At 42.8% G+C, this 24,130-nt stretch overlaps 1 protein-coding gene across 1 annotated transcript in view; it reads right to left on the minus strand.

The window, feature by feature from the left end:
* Nucleotides 1-22,564, minus strand: part of SEMA5B (semaphorin 5B) — a 132,576-nt gene extending 110,012 nt beyond the window's left edge. Inside the window, 2 exon segments of the mRNA XM_050899525.1 lie at nt 6,885-6,984; nt 22,411-22,564. Of these exon segments, the coding sequence (XP_050755482.1) occupies nt 6,885-6,984; nt 22,411-22,564 (254 nt within the window).
* Between the last annotated feature and the right edge of the window lie 1,566 nt (nt 22,565-24,130).

A 24,130-nucleotide genomic window follows, 5' to 3' on the forward strand; every position in this document is an offset into this window, starting at 1 on the left:
TAAAGTGATATACAAGTCACTGTGGTGAGACCTGCTATATAAAACTGACATATCACCAACTTAACCAGAGCAAGAGAGAGTATTTTCAGTAATGCAAAGGGAATCTGTTCTGTAGCCCCATCCTGTGATGCTGTAAAACACATTAGGTCCAAGCCTCCAAGGCTTTTGCCAAAATACCCTGACCTTGTGTTTGCTCGCACCCCACTCTGAAATACAATCTTCAAACTTAATTATTCTCGGTGTGTTACTAAAGCAAGTGAGCCTCTCATGGGTGGCTGCTTTTGTGATAGGGTATCACCAATTTTCATTTTATCTGGAATATGAGATATTTTTCCAGTCAGGCCTGCAATTCGCTGTGTAAGGATGCTTCCTATCAGCCCACGCTGTGCCAAGATTGCCTGTCACACAGCACTGGCTGCGCAGGCACTGGCCATGAGTCAGCCAAAAGCCTGGGTCCTCCAATGATGGTCAAAAGCGCACAGACTACTGTGCCAGTGAGGTCATTTGCAGAGAGGTAGACGGTACTGCCTTGCAGGCGATTTGAAGGACCAGCTGTTTCTCTGCCAACAAAGATGACAGACCAGAGACTGCTGTTGCCTCACCCTCTTCTCCCTGTACAACACCTGGGACAAAGCTGCCTCTTTGCTCTCCTACAGCTGTGGCTTCTTCTGTGCATTGGTCCGGCCCAGCAACCTGGCAGTGCTGCAGCATAGCATTTTATTTGATTTATTTATTCTGAGTTAATTAAAATTCACATTCTGTGCTCGAGAAAATGCGCAAATTTTAACTAAGAAAAAAATTACACTTTGAACAAAATTTGGGCCAGGCTCCAAAGTTTCCAGAATCCCATAATTACAAAAATTGTCCTTCCATCATTTCCTGTCCACACCTCTTCCCCTCCTCCCTAAGGGGTGTAAGTCAGGGACAGCACAGTTTTGGGGTATGGCAAATTCAGACTCCTTGCAGACCAGCAGAGGAAAGCAAACTCTATAGGTAAGAACCAGACACCCCAGTGGGGCTTCACCCCTCCACACTTATACAAGAACTGAGCTGACCTCATCTGGCACAGTATCAGAGAGGAAAATCTCCCTCTAAACTATCCCAGGCTAAACCAGAGAGGTTAAAACCCGCGCTTTAAATCACACTTTTGTTCCCTGTGTAAAGAAACTGTGCACCCCCAATTATGGATTTAACCAGCTGCAATGTCTAATCACAGGTTTCTCACCTTCACCATATTCTTTACCATGCAGGTCAGGCAGCTTCTTTAAAAAACATCAATGGTCCTTTGAAAGTTTCTGTGAATTTCAGAGACTGATTCTCCCTTTTTTTCTCACATCACCATGTTATCTGCCCCCCTCCAGCCCTCGATACAAGGATGCAACTTTAATTAGAGCATTCTTTTGTCTGATAGGAAGAATCACAGTGAGAAAGGATGGTATTTGTTTTTCTAGGTTTCTCTGCAGCAACGCTTTCAGCTACCCTCCTACGATCTGGATATAATAAAAAACATTATCATGCTCTTTGCTTGCTCACGTCCTCATTAATACCTCAACTGGCAAGGTAATTTCTCAGCCAAACGTGACTTAGTAGGGGGTAAAGCTGGCGTAAGACAGTGAGATACTAATGCAAGCCATCAGAAATGGCAGTAACTCAGCTCAGTCAATTTGTCTCAGAAAAGTATTGAGTCAAACCCTGTAGTCAGGGGCGAATGGCATGTCATTCCTGGCTGATAACAGGACAAGCCTGTGGACTATTTAACATTTGGCTATGCTCACGTGGTTGTGGCCAATGTTAACTTGTTTGCATGTTAGTCTCTCCATGCTATATAAGACTTGACTTTTTCAGCCATGCTGAAGCCCTGCTGTCCCAGTGTAAGTGTATGGGACTCACAGACTTTCATGAGCATTTTGAAGACTTATGTCTTCTTTGGAGATGCAAGGCTGAGGGCAAGTGATTAAACTGCCAGCTGGAAATACAACAGTAAAGGGTCCAAATCCCACCTCTGCCACAGGTTTTCCATGAGTCCATAGAAGAGCTTTAGCTATGTCCACATTAGCCAAGCGCAGAGACCTCTGAGGTTTTGCAGACTTTGACTGGTACCTTCAGAAAGCACAGTCTCGCTGCAGGAGTAGCTGTGTTAGGTGCAGCACTGCACTACCTTTCAGATCTATATACTTACATGTCTCAGCATCACAGCCTTTTCATAGGGCAGGCTTGCTCTTAATCCCTCTGGGTCTTGGATTCCCATCTATAGTGTGAAATTATTAGTGCTTTCCTGCCTCACAGAAGCCCTGTGAGGATCAATGTTGGTGAGGGGCCCTGATCATTTGGCAACAGAAAGTATTCTTGACAGAGCTTAGACCCAACGCTGATACTCTAAATCTGTGGATCAACTCTAACCCGACTTCTGCCACTGAACTTCCTGCTTTGCAAAATGCTTTTTGCCCAGGCAACACGATGTGCAGAGACATATTCTCTTCAGGGTTCAGTGGCAGTCCAGATCTGGACAGGATTGAAGGCGCCCAAGGGTAAGAGTGATATTTTCCAAGCAGCACAGGTTTTGAGAGTTTTACTGCAGTGCTCTGGAGCCTTCTGCCAAGCAGGCAGGAAGGAGCCTATGTTCAGCCAGAAATGTGCATGAAACCTGGTGTCTGACAGACTAATCTATCATACACTGGAGACTTTCAATAAACTCAGGGTGCCAAACGTGCTGGTTGAGGGTCCTAGGGTATATTTACAATCTGCCATATTTCTGCAAGCTGCAACTTGAAGCAACTCTTTTGGGACATCAGTCACTCCATTCAGTCTTCAGCTCCTAAGCCTGCATGATCCAGAGTTGTTTTAATGCTTATACAGCCAGGAGCAATAATAGCCAGGAAGGGGTACACCCAGGCTGCTGTGCTCCCCCTAAAACAACCCTTGAAAGTTCATATAGCACCTTCCCTGCTCCCCAAACCAACCATATCTCCTTTCTTGCACCTACATACTTGGCATTAACAGGCACATTCAGTTCAGCTCTAAATCAAGTATGAAAATCACCCCCGTCAAAGCATCCAGACTTGCATCACCAGCAGCTTAGTAGCTTTACATTTACTGCAGAGAACTCTGGCAGTCCAGAATGATGTGCACTTTACTTGCCAGTTTTGAGTCCCTTGATGCAGCCTTTGCTCACTACCCTCTACCTCCGGGCTCTTCTTGGTAATGACTGTTTGTGACAAGGGCTCCTGAGCTGCAGTTCCCCATGCGACAGCCATGAGAGATGATCCTTTCCCATCTCCTGATGGAGCTGACAGCCCTCTTGGCAGGCAGAACTGTAAGGACTTCTGGTCATGACGCTTTCTGGCTGGTTTTCTACAGTAACACCTCCACTCGCTGTGAATGGCCAACCCTCATAGCCATGCCTCTCACATCCACAGCCTCAGCAGGCTACTGCCCCGAGCTGACACCCCTGCAGTTTCCTTCTGGGAAAAGTCAAATGTTTCCTGTAGGGCTTCCCAGCCACTCTCTGTGCAGCCATTTGGTTGGGCACCATCCTCCTGTTGTCCAAGCTGTTTCCCTTCAGCTTGCTGTCGTGCCAGATTGTCACACGGTGTCTCAACCATCCTCCTTTAAACCTTTTATGTTCTCCTCGCCAGGGAGCTCTTGTGAAGCATGCTTTTTGGCTCGACTCCAAGCAGGGTCTTTCATATCATCATTTCTTTACTGGCTCCTGTCTCTGCCCAGCCAGTAATGAGATGATAGTTTTGAGGAGAAAGGCTCCTTGAGGAGGTGGGATGTCACGGCTACGCTATGTACCTCCTCCACAAAACCCACCCTCCCTGGGGATTGGGCACCCTGCCTACAGCACAGGTGAGAGAGCAGAGCACTGCTGCTCCAATATGCAGGTGAAATCACTGCCTAGTGATCATATTTTCAATTTTTTTCTCAGTAATAATGAGGTCTAGAAAATTGTTTTTCCTCCTATTAAAATAAGCTCAAATAGTAATCACATGCGCTCAAGAGCTGAAAAAAGCAGCAAATATTTCAAAACAATCACTCATTCACAGAAGAAAAACAGTACACTAGAATACTAACACTACATTTAAAACAAAAACAAAACATGCAAACTATGAGTCAAAATGAAGGTTATGAATTTTTGAAATGTGTATTTTTATACTTAATGAAATGTGGCTCATAATATGGGTAGTGTGAGATTTACAATGTTCTAAACTATTCATATCCTTACTTGCAAGTGTTTGGATTTTACAAACGATGTGACAAGTAAATACGTTGCTTAGAAACCATGGTGGGCTTTTGAAACTAATTCTTTTGTTTCTGGGATTTTGACTTGGCAGGTATTTGGTGCAGTGGAGTTATCAAACTCCTCTGGTTTGCACTCAGACAGCACCAGTCGTTCGGGGAGGGCTCTCAGATAAGGATAAAGCTTAAAAATATGAGGCTCATGTTATTCCAGCTCCCTGTCTGCATGGCATGCCCTCAATACCTCTTACAGTTTCAGTCATGCTGTGTCCAATTCCTGAAACCAAAAACCCTCATGAGCCCCAGGATCTTCTTTTCTTCTCGGAAGCATTTTCTGTGAAGCTTTGAAACACAGGATGAACTAAGCCAAAGAGATGCTGTGGTGAGGTCATACTGCTTTTCAATAGAGACAGAAAAAACTAGTCTAAAATAATTTATAACACTATCATCTAAGAGAATGATGTTAACCAGGAAACTGAGAAGTGGGAGTACTTATAAGCGCCACCCTGATCCCAAACTCCTTCCACAGCCCCAAAATAGCTGGCGTTACTACTAATATGATCTACAGTAGCACATTTAAACATGGTTAACATTTCAATTTAGGATTCATAAATTACACCCTGTAGAGATAGATAGAGACAGCTCCTATCTCTTTGAGGTATTGTTTCATTTGCAAATTCAAGCAGATGTGCACGAGCAACTAATGACTCAAAAAATCACCCCTAAAAATAGTCCAGAACAAGGTGTGGATTTATCAGGGAAGGAGGGAGCAGAAACAGCTTTACTTCCCCTTCCCATTTCTCTGGCACAGCTCCAGGAGCTCAGCGCGCCCAGAGCTATGCAGCACCGAGGACCCCATCACGCCCCCATATTCATGCACCTCTCCCTGTCACCTCGCACGGGGTGGAAATGAGATGGTGAAGAGGGAAAGGGCTCAGTACTCCCCACTTCCCCATACCAAGCCTGTATCCAACCCAAAAAAAACCACCCCGGGAAATTACATCTCCATTAACTCTATCAAGAATTGCTCGGCAGAGCTGTGTGGCACCATTGAAACTTTCAGTCTCCCAGTCAGATGTGTAGTGCTTCACGAAAACTGACTTTTCCAAGCAACTTCTATAAATACTTGTTACTGCTTCCTCATGAGGCAATATACTGCAATATATTGTACTTCCAGTGGGAAGCTAAATTTGCTGTCATTCCCCTGTTTATAATGATATTGTAGCCTCATGTCTAACCACACTTGTACAAACTCTTGTGGAGACAGAGACTCCCTCCAGGACATGTTGCTGGGGTTTGAGCAGGGGTGAAGCATGTCAGCATTAGCAGCATCTGCGCGGGGGGAAACGTGCCGTGCAGCTGAATTATGTAAACCATAAATTCCTCAGAGCGACGTGCCTGTGTTTGTGCAATGCCTGGCAGAAGGCACTGTTCACAGCCGTCCCCAAAGCAATGCTGTTCTGAAGTAATAAATATTAATAATTGCTGGTTAAAGATTCCAGCACAGGTAAAGCCACGGCTTGAAAAGTAAAATGTTTCTGTATGAAAAGCAGGAGGGCCTCTGGCAATTTGAACAGCTACAGGAAGGTAAGTGTTATTATTTACTGCACAAATACACACAGAAAATGTATATTGAATCACACTTCAGTTGTCTCTGTGAAGCAAAAAACTCTCCCTCTGCTACACATCTTGCTCTTTTCTCTTGTTCATATCATGAGTTCTTCCAGCTCTGCTCCTCACCTCCCTGTCCTCTTATGCTGAATAGTCTGGGAAGAAAGCAGCCTCTTTCTCCATTTTCATTAATAGCAGAGTCTGCTACCACAATGTTATCTGATTTTAAATGTTATACTTAAACTGATTAGTTAGACCATGCTTAGTCTTTTCTTTTTGGGTTGTCTTATCTGTTTATTATGCAATAAAAAATAGTTGTTGTTGGGGCTCATGATTCAACCACTCCTGATGTATATTATTTCAATGAACCATAGTTCTTTTCCCTGTTACAAATGCAGCTCTAGATTTGTTAGAGCTTGCCTATGCTCATCTTGTGTGTTTCCACCCTCCTCTTATGGCATCCTAAATAAAAATAATGTTTAAAAATAAAGGAAAATACACGCTGATTGTATAAAATAGGCCAGAACAACAGAGTTGCACCAAAATGCATTAGGTGAGGATCTGGCTATATGAGCAAGATGAAGCGAACAAGTTGTGGAGTGAATTCTAAGAGAGAAGAAAGCAATCCTTTACATTGCCACTACGACTTATACAAAGGTGCATCAATGAACCTGGTACAGAGGGAAAGTCTCGCCATGGCAAAAAACCCATAAAGTCAAATTCTGTGCTGGCAGAGGGTTGTTGCAGAATGATTTACTATAACTCTTCTAACATTCACGATACCAAGGGAGATGCCAGCATTCTGCTTCATTAACCAGTCATTTTGATTGCATCATTTCTTTTTTCAAAAATTCTAGTAATTTTCTCTTCTTTGCAATTATACTAGGACTCTAAATCCCTCCACATAAATTACAGCTTTCTTACTGAGGTGGAGACTGGCCACATAAGCTGGAAACACACTCTCCTCTGAAGCCAGAACCTGAAGAGAAAGAGCTTGAGCAGTAACCCTGGGCTAATTAAAAGATTATCTTTACCTTGCTCCCACAATGAGCTGGTTCCTGTTGGCATCCAGTGCAAGCTGAGAAAAGTCATGCACACCTGGATAGGTGAAATTCGACACCCAGGGCTTCAGATCTGCAACGAAAATGGAAAGCAGAAAACAATAAAGCTGCTCTAGAAGCAGTGAGTTCACCCGGACATCCACTAATGGATTTCCTACCGAGTTATCTGTCAGGGGAAGGCTAAATAATAATCTATTTAAAGGGTTTCTATTTATTCTGATTCTCCACAGAATGTGCAAAAAACCGCACGTAAACGCAGAGCTGTCTCAGCAGTTATTTTCACATCCAAGATGGAGTGTCAGCATTGGTTTTGGAGACAACAGCAGCTCAATTTTACTTCTGTTAAAACTGGGGAACCATCTTCAGTGTCAGGGTTAACTGGTGTAAAGGGACTGGGTTGCCTGCTGTAACACCTCCATAGCCTTGCCTTCTGTGCTAAGCAAAGGGAAACTGCTGCCCTCCAGAAAGAGAAGGTGCAGTCAACTGATTGAAAACCAAGTTAGAGTAGAAGCGATCTGCACTCAAGACCTGGCTGCTCCAATGACAGGTTTTACCTTCTCTTTCAGGTTTTAGGTTCTCTTCTAGGTTTTTCTTTACCTAACATCTGGGATCCCTATCAGTTAAATCCTTCCTTAATTTAGATGGAGGGGGTCATCACAGCATCTCTGTGGCTGAGAGACTGCACAAGTTTGAGACTGGCTCTATCAACTAGCTTGGATTTTCCAATCTAGGCAATTGTCCAAACTGCAATCACACAAGTTAAATGCAAAGCAATAGATTTAGCTACGCTGTGCTCATGGAGACAAAGCTCTTCCAAAAGCTACATTTATTAACACAACGTCCATTGAGAGATCCAGGGCAGATAGTCCTGATGTAATAAAAAATATGCCTGTTTAAAGAAAAATCTGAATTACTATTTTTAGGGTACTCTCAGGCATGATGCTAGGGCATTCGTAGAATCCCAGCTTTCAATACAGTTACCAACTTTGACCTTGCGCGTATCACAGATCACAGAATTTCAACCTCTCACCTTACACCTTTACTGCACGAAATAACTGGGGATAGATTCATACGTATCTTTCAGAAAGTCATCCAGCTTTACTGTGAGGATTTCTCTTGAGAATTTATTCCAACTGGTAACTACTCTGGCTGTTAAATGCATGGAGAATACCAAATATCTGAGGGAGCAAGGCACAAATGAGACCAAATCAGTATATCTGTAATCCCTCTGTGACCTGTGGACAAGTAACCCTGCCTCATTCAGGGACTGGATGTTGAAGATCCAGGAGGCTCAACATGAAAGGTAATATCTTCTGGCCTCATGCCAACAGGATACCAATACACAGGCCAATGACCTGATGACTCATAACAATAACGATGCAGTTCAGACCAGTTCAAAAGAGCTCTGAAAAAACATGCTCCATCATTGTCATTTTATATCCCCAATGATAAACTGAGAAGTCTCGCTGAAGGCAGTCAGGTTTGAACGTTTTGTTGTAGGCTTTAGTTCCCCTTTCCACAGGGGTGAGATGACAATGCTGACGAGGAATCTCATTAAGGCCTTTGGCGTCTTGGCATGCTTTGTAGGATTACAGATGTGCAATGGTTTAAAACCTTTGACGTAGGCATATTTGTTGAGCAATTTCAAGTCCCTTCTCCCTCCAGGGACGGATGAAACCTAATAAAGCACTTCAGTTATCAAAACCTTAAGAAAACACATATAAAAGTCCCTACACTCCACTTTGCCTCTCTTTCCAAAACAGAACCTTGTCGTGGAGCTTCTGCCTCTGCCCTGACCACCACCATGTTTCATAACAGCTCCTAAGCACCCTCACCATGGAGCTGGACACCATCAGGCCTGGTCCCATGCCCCGCCTAACTGGACGCTGCCAGGGCCTCTCCGACAATGAGACGTCCATCCTCGCAATCTAAAAACCCTGTCGCCGGGAGCTGGAGGCTTCCAGCCCTTCTCAGCATTCCTGTCACACTGCATAACCACACACAACATGTGTACCTCCTCTGCTCTTCAGTGAAAAGGCATGAGTTAAGGAATAACTCAGCCCGTCTAACCTTCAAGCATCCCCACCTCCTACACTCCTGTGGGACCCTTAATGATGTACTAGCACCAGGGAGGCACCGCAGTTTCACCTCTGGCATTCTCCTAACTAATGGGGCTCTGTCTTCTTTTCCTATAGCTCTTTGGCTGCAGAGACATTTCTGAGCCAAGCAGCAGAACCAGCAACAATAACACCTTTCAGGCAGGTTAGCCAGCTGACATGTGCTGCAGATCTCCTGGCACTTCTGTTGGCTGACGGGGGTGGGATTAGGGGATTGCTATATAATGATGATACCTTTTAAGGATCTTGCTTTTAGGCCATAATTTCTCTTGTCATTTTACCTCCTCTCCTACCAACTCTTTCCTTCTAACTAACCCACTATTACAGTGCAGTGGCAGGAAGAATATTTCTTCATTTGCTGCTCTAAGCAAAAGCTCTCACTTCAGAGAGGTACGCTCATCAGTTCTTCCTTTTAATGGCAAGCTCTGACAAATTACAGGTAAAAATAATTAAAAAAAAATTAAAGGCAGTAGGTGGCTTGAATCTTTCCATGTTGGCTGAAATGTCAATCAAGCCCAAGAAATAACAGGCAGTGTCTTGATTTCTATTACTACTGCAGGTGGTAGAACTTATAAAGAAACCCTTCCCGGTTATTAAATTAAAGGCTGCAAGGCATGCATCCTCATAGCAAAATTAAGCTTTTATAGGCATGTAGTTGGAGATTATTAAACCCAGCATGGTCCCAGATAAGAATGTCTAAATGTGAGTTGTCAGAATTAATGCTAAACGGCACATTTTCCTTCCCAACCTTCTTTCTTCCTGTTGAGAGGGAAGGGATAAAGTGGAATGGAAATGCAACCAAGAGTCAGGACATGGGTCTTTTTCCATTTGACACATTCAAATCTATGCTCAGACCACAAGCATCCCTAAGGATAGTTCCAGCCTTTCATTCTGAAACTAGCTCCGTTCTGCAAGGTAAGTGTTGCCCTGGGTCTATCCCATATTAGCTAAAGTTTACACATATGGACCCAATGAACTCCAAGAGTTTGCTTCTATTTGACCTTTCTCAAAAGGCTGATTTTTCCAGTGCTGACTCTTTAATTTGGCTGGAAACCTTCAGTGCTGGGGCATGTTTACATTTGCAAAAGTATCTGTTTAAAAACAGTATGAAAAATTAAAAACCAAGGCCCTGGCTTTGCATGTCGGCAGCAGGAGTCGGAAAGCTAGGAACCACATGGCTTAGGGGCAAAATGTTCATCAAGGCCTCCGTTGTGCTTCTCATCTCTAATCATTTCCAGGGGGTTAAAGATCCATGCTCTCACTTCCTCCACACAAGGACCAACGAACAAAAGTTTAATAGTTTCCAACACCGTCCATTGCCAGACATCTGATTCAGAGCCTCTAAAGCTCTGCAAGTCCCTCCACAGCTCAAGGTGGTTCAGGTATACAGCTGCAAAGAAGACAAAGCTTCGCAGGAAATGTAAGCCTGCAGACACAGTTGTGCTCAGGCTATTATGCATGCATAAGACAAGGTGAAAAGAGGCCCTCTGCCATTTCGGAGGGTGGTCCCTGCAGCCTGCTAACATGCTGCTCTTCACTGGCTTCCTGAGAGTACAGGACTGGGACAAGGATTAGTCAGCTGCACAAAGGATGGTGTGCCAATCACAGGAGCTGGGTTTAAGGGCCTGATCCAGAGGCTCTTCAAATCATTGGTGGTTTTCCACTGAGCTTGATGGGTTTTGGATCAGCTTCTAAAGATGTGGTAAACCTGGTAAGACTTGAGCCTTCATCTCCTCAAAACCAGCTGCTCCCCACCTCACCCTTACACTGTGTGTTTTGGAGGAAAGAAGTACGTGAACACAGAGTTGAGACTTCCCTGCCTGAAAGACAGCATTTACTGCTTCATCTCACTTGAGCCCACTTGTAGCTCCCATCTCAAGCAGGCCGTAACAGCTTTGTGCATCCAGCACACATCACACAAGAGCAGAGAGGTTAAATGCCCATGCCTTGAAATTGCAAAGCCATTGCTAGGTGCATGGAGCATGGCTAACCACTGTGTTATTCAAGAACATCTCTTCCGGAATAATTCTCGGATTGATTTCCTATCATCTGGAGCAAAAGAAACTAAACTAAACAGGACCAAGGATTCTTTGTGCAAAATAAGGGTATACCCACATATACAGACTAACCATGCTCCTATCTAACCATGCTCCTATCCTAGGATTGCACAGAAAAGCTTCAAAGGTATCATAAAAAGACCTTAAGGGAGGAAGATAGGGAAGCTGAACAAGAAGGAAGATTCAAAAGGAACCCCATTCCCGAAAAGACAACCTGAACCCCATACATTACATAAAGCCCCTGTAAAATAAGCTGATTCAACAGTAAAAGTTTGTGCAATGAAGTAGAGCATATATATAGCACTTGGGGCCTGCCAAACTCAATGGGAATAAATAAATAGCTGTTCTGCAGATATTCAGACCTACTTTTGTGCAGTGTTAACTTGACCACACATTGAGTGCTTCCCTTACTGCCTCAGTATGGTCTTTTATAAGTTCTCTTAACTCAGCTTACTAGTTCATGACATGTTTAATTACTGTGTGTGATTATTTCAGCATTCCTGGGGAGGCCCAGATGACAGCCATGGCTTCTGTAACTCTACGATCTCCTCCCCTTTTGGTTTGCTTCAGCCCTGGCACAGGACAAACCATGTATAGTGACTGGCAGATACTCCAGTTTGCAAGTACTCAACCACTTAGATCTTTTTCAGACCACCCACTAGCTTGGAGGACTCTCGGTGTTGGATCCCAACCATGACCAACAGATGCAAATCACTTTGTAACATAAGGTAAGGTCTCAGGCTGTCTTCTTGGTATAGACTGATGAAATATCCCCTTTTCAGAATCGGATCTACCATCTCAGACCATCCTCTTCTTCAATTATCCTCAGTATTCAGAGCATTTTTCACGAAGTAGACAGTTACCTGCTAAGACTGAGGCCACAGTTTCCATTCTGTGTGGGTCACTGACCAGAACCCATCAGAGACAAAGCAAACAAGGCTGTAACCAAAGATCAGAAGGCTAATGACTACCCATGCTACCACCTGTCTTCTCAAAAGCAGCAAGCATAGACAATTCCAAGAATGCATAGAAGTTAAAGTCAAATTACAGCATTATCTTTATTAGACTGACAATGAATCCTATTTTAATATCAGCTTCATTTTAAATTTTAGCTCTCTGTTGTAGGTCACACCACAGGTTAGTGCAATAGTCTTTGGAAAATAACTTTCGCTCCTACCCCATGCTGAGATGTAAAAGTAGCCTCCACAACACAAAACCACTCCACAATTCAGCAAATTTATCAGGGGAAGGAGAAATCTTTTGCTGCACGGGCAGAGCTGAGCAAACAAATGTGTCAGCACTCAGAGCTCAACTTTATTCATGAGGCCAAAAAACTCAAGCTGGCTTTACCCCAGAAGTCCTCCTACACATACATATCACCCTGCTGTCTTGTCTTCCCATCACCACCTCCACCTCATTACTGGTATTCTCTCTTTCTTTAACCTGATCCACTGAAATCTTTAATTGTACATTAAATATATCCTCACCCCAACTGCTGCAATTTCTAGCTTCATTGCCTTCTTAAATCTCTGATCTCCACTCACAGTTGGCTGTTGGAAGAGTACACGCCCTTCAATGAAATGGGCCAAACCAGCAGTTTACTTCTCTCTACCCTCAATACCCAAATCCAACTCGGATGTTCTTCCAGCTGTCTCATTTTCACGGTTTCATTCAGTTTACCCCTCTGTCCCCACATTCACCTCCGCTCCCACTCCTGCTTTCTTTTCCAGCATTCTTCACTTTCCAGTCATGTTTCTACCTCATTTCCTGCCCACTCAATCAATTCTTCCTGTTTACGAAACTCCTCCTCAGATGAAAGAAACAATGAGCTAACCCATGAGTGGCCTGAGAGTCACTGTGGTAGCTGCTTGCAGTGAGCCATTCCCTTTCAATGAGATCCAAGAAGCAAAAGAGTTGTTAATGTCCCTCTCCAACCTGTCCAAGAATATGTGGATAGGAGATGACTGGAAGAAGAAAGAATATGACTTTTTCTCTCTTGGTACTGTGAAAGAGGGAATAGTCTCATCTCTCAGCTACCAAGGAATAGAAGGAGACAGAAGAAAAGGCTCCGCTCTTTACCACCCTGAAGGGAAAAAAAAGAACCAAAGACTCAGGTCATACCTTCACAGAGCCATAGGAATCACAATAATCATAGTAACCTAGACATGTTATCATTTAAAGTTATGTCAAATCTAGATGATTTTGTGCCTCTCCCCTCACTGCCTACAGCTCCTCCTTGAACTGACCTTGCTGAGTTTCTTCCATCCCAAGAGAGAAATGACATCTGGAGATGTAGGCATGGTTCCAAGTGCCCAATAGCACTGACAATCGAGTCCTCTGTCTTGGGCAAATCATGAAACTATTTAGTGTCTTAGTGCTTTCAATTGTTAAATGGGTTTAGGGATACTGGCTGGGGCATCAAGACATAATTATCTGTAAAGCATGCAATGTACAGGAGGCACTAACTGTTGCTAATGCATACCGAGCATCTTGACTCTTTGTTTCCTAAATTTTAATCATTTCTTCAAAACAAGTGTTGCTAAATTGTTTCAATATGGAGAAAAAAGAACTTAGTCCAAACCTAGTTTTTGCAAAAGTACAATTATGACTGCTTGTTTATTTACTTTTTTATTATTAATATGGAGCAGCTGGCAAAACACACCATTCTATCAGGAAGAACCCAGGGATTCAATCCCAGATAAAGAAAACACCAGAAAAAAAGCATGAACTAGTGCTCACTTCCAGTACGGGACAGTGTGCTGTTAAGTTGTCCTGGGCCCCTCTCAAGGAAAGAGATCGAAGGACTGCAAGTCACATTCCCAGTTTGGCACATTTCTACAGTTCTTCAGCATTTCTGCTCCATCAGAGAGGCCAGTCTTGGCCCATTCTCTGTTTCACTTGGGTTCCTATTTGCACATGGTGAAGGGCAGGCAGAAGCTCAATCAAGACCTGCCCCAGGGGAGAGCCAGGACACTTCCACTCGGTGAGTCCCCAGGCCTCAGGCTGGGGGACTGGGAAAGCAGTCATTTAACAGGAAAGAGGCTCTTCCCTCTTCAGCATGGCTCCTATTGCTCAGACCCCCACAAGACCTCAAACCCCAGCTAACATAGAATCATAGAATCATTTAGGTTGGAAAAGACCTTTAAGATCATTGAGTCCAACCGTAAACCTAACACTGCCAAGTCCACCACTAAACCATGTCCCAAAGTGCCACATCTACACTTTTACATACCTCCAGGGGTGGTGACTCAACATCCAGCAGTGCAGATCCTCACTGGCAATGGCCAATCGAGAGCAAGAGGAGATGCCAGAGTACTACGAGAGTGTCAGATACAGATGCATGTCCATGAGTCATGAGCGTGTCTGCTTGCCATGCCTGAGATCGACAGGACCAAAGATGTGTGTCTACACAGCAGCGGACTTCGTGGAAAGAATGGATTTGGCTTTCCTCAGCAGGCTACTAACCAGGGCAAGCACTACCCTAACACTGCCTCCCCTCCTCAACAACCCTCCTCGAAAACCTTGCCTGCTACTCTACACAGCATTGCATGGTGTCATGCAGCCATAGCCCTGTACCCCACCACCACCTTGTGAAACTCGGCTTTCCGGTGCCGCACACAGCCCCACTGTTAGCAAACCCAGAGATTTCTTGTTTTCTTATGGATGTTGCAGAGTGTTTAAGTATTGTGATCCATTGTTTACTGAGACAAGCCCTGCAGCTGTCACGCAATCTCCCTCGCTGAGAAAGATAAGGTGAGTGCTCATGCATCACTTGCAGCTTCCTATGACATTCTGATCAGTATAATCCCTCTTTTCAGACAGGAAAGCAAGCTGCATCTTGGCTCCTACAGCCACTGTAGCCTGATGGAAAAAACACTCCTTTGTCATCATTCAACCATCATTCAATCTGCCTCCTCCACATCTGGAGGCAAATTTTTTTCACTATCCTTACAGTTACATGTCTACATCAGCCACTTGTGCCAGCAGAGACGGTGCAAGATTCAGGACAACTGTTTTCACTAGTGAGAACGCAGGAGAGGGCAGAGAAAGCATGGCTAAACTCTCCTTGAATTTCACCTGCAGGTAGCCAGATCTGCCACAGAAGTAGATGTATCTGATTTTGATGAACATCTGAAACAGAAGTTGACCCTCTTTGCTGGCTCACCAGAGACTGAACTGGAGATGCCAAGTCAAATGCACAGTTTGTACTTTTTAGCTAGCCAGGCTTATGAGGACTCCTGTCTTCTGTGGACAAAGGTCCCACCCTGAGTCAGTTACACCAATGAATCGGAACAGAGGCTGTAAAATCCTGAAAGACTTTTCAAATGAACCTGTTCTCATAAGGATCAGTGTTTTTAAATTGGAAGCCGGCTAATAATAGTAAAGGATTATCAGGGACCACATTTCACCAATGACCTCCACCTCTTTTATTAATGTGCTGTAAAACAGAGCAATCCCCATGTGCAAAATACGAATCTGAATTTTGCAGCTCAAGCACTTGATTAAAATACATTCTAAGGGTTGCCCAATGTTATAAAAAGGAAAGGATGGATGATCTATGAAGTCAGAGCTTTTTAAGCCAAAGCACAAGAGTTTCTTGAGGATTTTATCTGCATCTCCCAAAGCTAGAAATGATCATAAAAACCTCTAACCCAGTCTACTGTGTATTGCAGATCACAGACTTTCATCCAGTTAATCTTATACTAAGCCAAGGAACATGTTGGATTTCTCAACCACTTGATTCAGCCATGTTAGAGGAACAACTTGGCCAGTTGGACCTATGGTAGCAGAACACTCTAGAAACAAAATGATATGCTGGGTTGATATGATAACAATGATAAAACGGGTTTCCATTTACAGACTTGATGTTTCAGTGCCGTGCACTTTGACAGTGGCCTAGCTCAGCACATAAGCATATGCTTGGTTTCAAGTGCACAATCCCATTGACTTCAAGGTAAGTACATATTCAGTGCTTGACTGAGCTGAGACTGTTCATGGCTTTCCAGGGTGAACCCCACATGATTAAACAAGAATATTTCTTACAAGATTGCTAGTACTAAAGTGAACTTTATCAAAGTATAATGACATCCTTGAATGGAAGGTTTTAGGAGAATGTGATATATTAACACTCATCAGAAGCAGATGTGCTAAATAAATGAGGTCTGCCATACCACTGGCTCACAAACTTATTGAGTTAGGGAACTATGCTAAGTAAACTTTAAAATTGAGAATGAGGTCTCTGTAAGGCATGTCTTTGTTTGCACTGAACCACAGAAAAAAGAAGAAAAGCACTTTGCTTTGCTTTCCACCCTGTTTCCTTTCTCCAAGGTGTGCCTGGGATCTGAAAAGAAGCAGCCCACTTCTACGTCCTAGATCCAACCACTGTGCCAAAGAAAGGACCACGCACATGCTGCTGTTTTAGCTGCTGCTGTTAGCTCCAGTTACACCAGCGGCACCTCTGGAAAATATAAATAAGCTACTCTGCTGCTGACAAGAGTTTTTCATGGCCTTGGCCCATGCATACTACACTGGTGAACTTCCGAGTACCTGTTCCTCCACACCGTGAGTCCACCTCATTCAGTCCTGCTGCTGAGGATGCCCTCCCTCTCATCATCATCAACACTCATGGTCAGAGGCTGCTCCTTCACTCGAGTTATCGTACCTCTTTAAAGTTTTACCTTCCTTCACTCCAATATGTAAGAGTTACTCAATCATTTTGCTTCCTGAAGCTTCACTGGAACGTCTTCCGTTTCTCTCCTGCTTGTCATGATTCGCTCTGTCTAAAGCATTTAGTGAATGAAGGGCACTCTTCCAAAACCCCTTTTCTTCTTGAGGCCTCAAGGAACAGCACACTCAATAATTTTTTCAATCAAATCTCACTGCAATTATTTGTGAAGTGCCTTAGACACCATTAATGGGGAAGTGTCAAAGAACTAGCATCATTATTGTTATAATTATTATTATGGAATGAAAAATATAGTGAGAGCTGTTGCGTGTAATTTTCAGAAGTTTTGCCTGAGAGCAAATTACTTCACTAACCACTGTATATTTATGGCTTTATCAGTCATAATTTTCAAACAAATTCTAAATCAACTCTAGAGAAGAAAATACCAGCTTCATTTGCCACAGTTCCATTTTTCAAGATTAAAAAGAAAATTGCCACAAGGCTTGCTTAGTCGAAACAAAATCTATACTGAAATGCACTGAAGGTCAAATACGTGCACCCACAGGATGCCACAGTTTTTGGTCAATGCTCCATCATTAGTTAATGTTTGGACTCCCTGTATGGAAATTCAAGGGCAGCAAGGCTATGAGCTAGAAGACAATTCTCCTATAATGTATTTTGCCTTCCCTTTGATGGTTAGCCAGATTATGCCTCTCATACTTCACCCCACAATCTTCATCCTTCGTTAACCAAAATTTTGGTTTGGATTGTCAAAATCTCGCTTGCTCAAGAAAAGTGTAAATCTTTATCAGAATTTCCTAAGGGGCTTTCCTAGCTGGCCTTTGGAGTTGATGGATGCTAATGTGCTTTTTTTCCATCAATATACAGTAAAGGGAATAATGTATTAGTGACCAATTCAACAATAGTGGGGGTGTTTGGTAAAATGTCAAGAACCTTCAAAAGAAATAAATCATACCCTATTATCCTTCAGCCCGCAAAGTTAAAACAGCTTTTGCTTTCAATACAACAAGTGAACACTTAACTGCTCCCCACAGATTTCAGTGTTTGAAGCTGGCCGTGTTTCAGTAAAATGTTGTTTAAAGAAAGAAAATATTGAGAAAATACATAGCAAGCTATATTCAAGCAACCTGAATCACATTCATCTGGTAGGATGTAATAATTACAGACAGTCTGAAGTAAAATCCCAGATTTAAACACTCCCAAACTAATTCATTTTGAAAACCTGAGGCAACAGACAGAGCAACTTGTCTGCATCTAGGAGAGACGGAGGATTAGACAATGCGTCAAATGCCGCACACTGAGAACTCACACCAGCTGTGATGATACAGTGTGCAAAGCTGAGATTTGCAGTCCTGAGAAGATCCGGGATATAAGCTATTTCACCAAGTCCACCTCTCTCCTGTGCTTCAGCATGGGATTAGCTGAGGTGTTTTATGGATTAAGACAGGCTGCAATTATTAAAGCAGGGACAAATGATGTTCTTCCAGCTTACACTAACTGCCATGACCCAGGGGAGAAAGCCCTGGGAGACAGAACAGAGAAAAACCTGGGAAATCTATCATACTTTTTCCTGAGCATAGTGATTTAATGGATAAAACTAATGAGAAATAAATAATGGTAGAAAGTGCAAGTGGGAACCTGTCTACAACTCATTTGCAGTTAAGTTGTGAACATCCAAGTGATTCATATAATACAGATGAGTTTGCAAACTTTTAAGCACTTGGTAAACAAGCTGAAACCAAGCCCTCTGCACCTATTACAAACATATATGCATGTCAGTCATGGCTCTGGCTCTTGAAATAACAAATCTTACATAGTATTGCCACGGCAGAAGATGTTTCTGGCTTTCCCAAGGGGCATGTTACAAAGGAGCTCCAAATGCCTTTAATGAATAGCAAAAGTGCTTTATGTCCAAGAAACATCTGTATAACAATGAAGTATACTGCTAAGAACCAGGACAGTATGGCAACGGCATAGCCCAGTTGCAAATGCAGGGACCAATCTATTGGTTATAAGATACATACGGAAAAGACAAGAAAGACGAGCATGACTGACAAGAACTAGAAACAATTTCTCTGATGTTTGGCTTACCAGAGTGGTCCACAGTGGAGCTGTGCCAGGATGACATACTGTTTAGTGAAATGGGACTTGGATGCATGTGTACATGCATGTATAAATAAAAAAGGATGCATTAAGGATACACTTGACTTGTTTCACTAATTTCTCAACTCACTGAAAAACAAACAAGCATGCAAGATCCTTAATGTAGCTACCCATTCACAGCCAAATAGGTAATAAGACACCAGAAACAGCCTCCTGGGAAGTAAAAGATCATTTTCTTATTGATCTAACAAGGGAAATCAAACTTTAACTGGATTTCCTATAAGCACAGAGTAGAACAATCTAATTATGAAAAGCCCAAACTGGGTACGTTATTATTGTTGGTGAACTGTACAATGAGCATCATTTATAAGCCCCAGGGAAATTGGGGCACCATTGCATTAGTTTGGTGCTGTGTAAACACACAGGACGGTGCTCACAGCACAAATTCCTAACCTGTCCCTCACGATCTCTATGTAGACTGCTAGGATAAATCATCCAGCTCACAGCCCCTTCCCAGCCCACATCTCTCCTGGCAGTGCAAACTTTATCTTCAGCATGCAAAATAAGCATATTTAGGACCAGAATTTATGTCCCTCGACTTGTCTAGACCATTTTCTCTAGGTCACAAGTAATGGCAAGTGGTTTGGGGAATGGACTCTGTAAAGCAACAGGCATTTCTTCAGGTCCAAATGCAGCTAAAGTAAAACCATTTTGCATACGTAGACTCCTTCCTGCTTAAATGAGTAGGTCATGTACTGTATTCTCTCTTTCTTACCCCTCCCATAGCAATACGAAGAGATATCAATTAAAACAGACAGTGGACTAGTGCAGATAAGATACAATAAGCAAGAGATGAGACATAGAAAATACATAATTTCTCAGGAAATAAATTAAAAAGTAGACAGAAAGGAGTTTCACTTGGATTCCTCCACGACAAGGATATTATCCAGCCAAGTGGATGTTAAGAATACCGTAATCTGGAGGAAAAGTACAATAAAAAGAGAGGCTGAGCACAAGCAAGGTGGGAACTGAAGACTGGAGAACACAAAACATATTACGGCATCCCATTTGTCTTGTGATGGGAAGCCTGGCTAGCAAGGTTGTGAAAAAGAAGCTATTCAACCCCTTTGTAACATAAACTGTTTTGTTAATCTATTCATTCTGGCAGTAAATTAAGGCATCCTGTATGACTGAATGGTCTGGGGCCTTACTTATTATTACTGCCCATCCACTGAAAATTGCTGGTGTAACATAATCCTCTCCCCTGGCAGCAGGAGCATCAGCAGAGCTGCTGCTGGGGTCACTCTTTCAGTCGCTGGCTCGGCATTCCCATTGTACAGCAGGTTGTGATCTGTGGGACGATGCATTTGGAGACCCACAGAAAGCCCATGTGCCACACTGTTAAGTGGAGGCATCCTCAGAGCAATTTGGAACAGCACATAAGATGTAGATTCCTGTTTGTCTCCCCTTGCAGCCTGAGCCTGCTTGCGCTGGCATCAGAACAGGGTATAGCTTTAAGATAAATTATATTACGAACTGAGATGTTTTTGGAGGTGTGAGGTCTCTTCCATAGAATTTAAATACTATGTGCAGTGGAAACAAGGTGCCTTTAATTTTATTCCTGTGTATTTTCCAGCTGAGCTTTGCAGCAGAAAATACAGGATTAAACTGTATCATGAACAATCACGAGGAAACAGGTGCTGAGAAAAAACAATAACTCTGAATCTAACTTGGGTTTAAGAGACCCAAAAGATAATCTGGGTCATTTTCTTGATGTGTCTGCAGTTTCAATCTTTATTTCTTTTGTATAACTGTCAAGTTGTAATTAACTCATACCAGGTTTTGCCCTCTATCGTTAAAGAGAGGAAGGGAACAAGAACAGTGAAAGGGAGGAGAGATTATTTTTTTCTGTGAAAAATTCATGACTGATTAAAACAAAGCAAACTGGCAGATTATGAGTGTGTTTATGTAGCCATCACTTCTGCAGAGAAGCATTCATATTGAGTGCTAAAAAATGCCGACCAATTCCTCAGCATCAGGAATCGGGGCTCTAATATTCCCCGCAGAATGATTTATCTCCTGCTGGATCCCGCAAACACATCCTCTGTAAAATCAAAGTTTGGTTCTCCTGATTAATAGAAAGAGTGCACACTTTTTCTCTTTTCTGTACCTGTAACATCCTCATTATTGTATTATCTATTTAAATATCCAACTGAGTTCCACCACGTTTTTAACCACAAGGGTTTCTCCTTTCACCCCTCCCCAGTTAAACAGATGGTTAGACTTATTTAGCAATTAAAATCAAGGTTTATTTACCCATTCCACCGGAGCAAGGTTAGAGCCAGTGCCATATCATGTAGGCTTAAAGATTTTGTTAATTTACTGTAATCCACTTAAATCTTTAAAGCACAGATAATGAAAAACAGGCAAGAAATCTCTTACACTTTCCAAATTAAGAGACAAGAGTTTCCTCCTCTGTGAAGAAGAGTAAAGCTCTCTAGAAGAACCCTGAAAGGTCAGCAAGGAAGCCTTTGACTACTTTCTTCCTGGAAACCCTATGTCAAAGGTCACAAAACCACAACTAAATTGCCGTTAGCAAAGAACCTAACTAGAGGCACATTGCAAGGTACTTAATTGCCTTTAGAGAAGAATGTAACTGGAGATGCATTGCAAAGCCTTAAATGGGAACCAAAATCGATATTTCAACATTTTAGGAGGAAACCAGCAAGGAGATTCAGCAGCTGATGATGCTGGCACACTGAGCTTAACACACTAGCCTCGGGTGAATTCAGAAATAATGGTGGTACCAATATAATGATCTAACTGTCGTGTGGGTAAGTGGACAGATTGGACAGACAGCAACTTAGGAGTACATGTACACTCATGGAAAGTCCAACGGGGATAAGGACAAGAGAAATTCCATGCTGCAAAAGAACAGTAAAAGGATTGCCCATTGCAACATGAAGGCCCCCTCTCACATTCTTAAGACCTTGTCAAGTTAAATGGCACAGATGAAAGACAGAAAAACTACTAGCAGAGGTGATAAATACGTAACAAAACCAGAAACAAAAACGCAACAAACAAAAAGCCAGCCACTCCCTGCAATTTTAAAACAATTCACTTCTCTTGTGTTCAAGTATGTCCAAATTCTCTATCACTTTTCACTTATTAAGTGTCTGGATCCAGCCAGCCAGGTGAGGTATATAAGCATTACTGAATCCAGTTAGAGAAAAGGAAATTGAAACACAGTTTCAGTGTGGCACAACATTACCGGGGGCCTGTAGCAGAATTGAAAATGGAGATTCTTACACCAGTAGTCCCAAAACTGCCTGAATTAAGTGACTGCTGTGAAACCTCAGAGTTAAAACACTGTAAAGCATCAAAGGGAATACGATTCATCAGGCCACTTGCACTGGCCTGTGGATCACAGGTATAAGGAAAACAGCACAGACTAAACCATCATCCATAACAACACCAGGAAGGACTTCAAAATGGATCATCCTACTGGAACTTGAAACAGGAATAGAAGCTCTTACCTTCAAAAGCAATTGTGGGGTGTTCTTTCCTGACACATTGCTGATGTTCAGCTTCAGAATATTCAGGTACATTCTGTGATGCTGAGAGATGAAAAGCAAGAAGAAAAAGGCTTGGCAATGACAGGAAAATGGCCTTTAATCTTGAAACAACCATGACTGAAGGGCGGCTGCAGATCTAGCTTCCAAGGTAGGCCCAGGGAGGATACCTGAAATACAAATAATTCCACTTTCAGAAAGATGAATGCTTATCCAGAGTGTGTAACATGGGTAGAGAAGGGTGGAAGTTCCTCTTTCATCCCAACCCCACTTGTGCTAAGTACACAAGATAATATTCCACAAATAGCATCTAAAAAAAAAAATTACCCAATTTACAACTGTATTTGGGCTTCTAACTTCAAAGAGAAGGGAAGTGCACAGCTCCCTAAATATGTATCTCTTTGTACCTTTGGGGTATACGTCCTTATACAGCAGCTGGTGTGCAATGGCCAGCGCTGACAACATGAAATCTCAAATATTCCAGATGTAAATGTGTCCCCCAGTGTGGACACCTCACTCCTTGGTTTCATGATGTGTCCATGTTTAAATGTCATGCTACATTCAAGAGATCACTAAGGAAAGGCCAACATCAGTCATCATGAAAACACATGTGCAATTAATACTGTTCTAATAGGAGATTTATATGTTTTACCACTGCTGTTTTAAATGTCTTGAAACAAGAAAAGCCAATTTAAAGGTGTTGCCAGGAAAGTGCTAATTAAGGTAACACAAAAATTAAAAGAGCTTAATGGGGAGAATAGTGAGAAGTGAGTCAATTGCCTGCGTTACCATAGGATGCTATAGCTCCCAGTCACAAGAGCTGAAACTCAGCTAAAGAGGAGGAGCACTCACTCTCAGGCTAGGAGAGGAGAAAGGCATGCCTTTTCTACGTGAGCATTTTTAACAATAGCAGCAGAAAAGATATAGCTCTAAACACTCCCCTGGGCCTACCAGGCCTGAGGCAGGGGATGGAGGATTAATTAGCCCATGCCAGCTCCCCAAGATGCTGCTGCAGCTTAGGAAAATCTGCATTGCCAAATTTAATCTTACGGATGTGCATATTGTATTTTCCTACGTAACTTTGTTCACTTATTGCAAACACGTGTTTTCAAACAAATGGAGTCTCCTACCCTTAAATCTTATCTAGTGATAAAGCTGATTCTGATTAAATTCACACATAACAAGATTTTCAATTCCTGCAGGTATAGCGATTCATAAAGGTAGTATAACAGTCAACACCTGCAGCGCCCGATACCTCTGTATTTTTGTTTGGAGTCTCCAAAACATTTTCAGTGAGCTGAAGTGGCCAGGCTGGTGGCTGGTGACATGAGGCACTGATACACAATGACAGGCTCGTGGCACGGAGCGAACTCTAATATAGGGGACAATATTGCGACGTCAAAGAGCTGGAAGAAGTTTGTAAAGGTCTTTGGGCATCACAGGAGCAATAAGGGACTGCTTACAGCAGCAGTGGGAGACAGCTGGTTTGGATCTTATGTTTTATTCTTATCTGTATTTCTCTGTGATTTTAAACACTGGCATAAAGATGAGTTGCCAGTGCATCCATTATGCATGTCCTCAGCAGCAGCTACATACCATTGACTGAAAATAACGTTGGCATTCAAGATTTGGGGTAGCTCTAGCGACTCAGTTTCCCAACTAGTGTGAGAGATTATAGCATTTC

Source organism: Gymnogyps californianus, chromosome 7 (assembly GCF_018139145.2).
Source record: "Gymnogyps californianus isolate 813 chromosome 7, ASM1813914v2, whole genome shotgun sequence".
Classification (NCBI taxonomy): domain Eukaryota; kingdom Metazoa; phylum Chordata; class Aves; order Accipitriformes; family Cathartidae; genus Gymnogyps; species Gymnogyps californianus.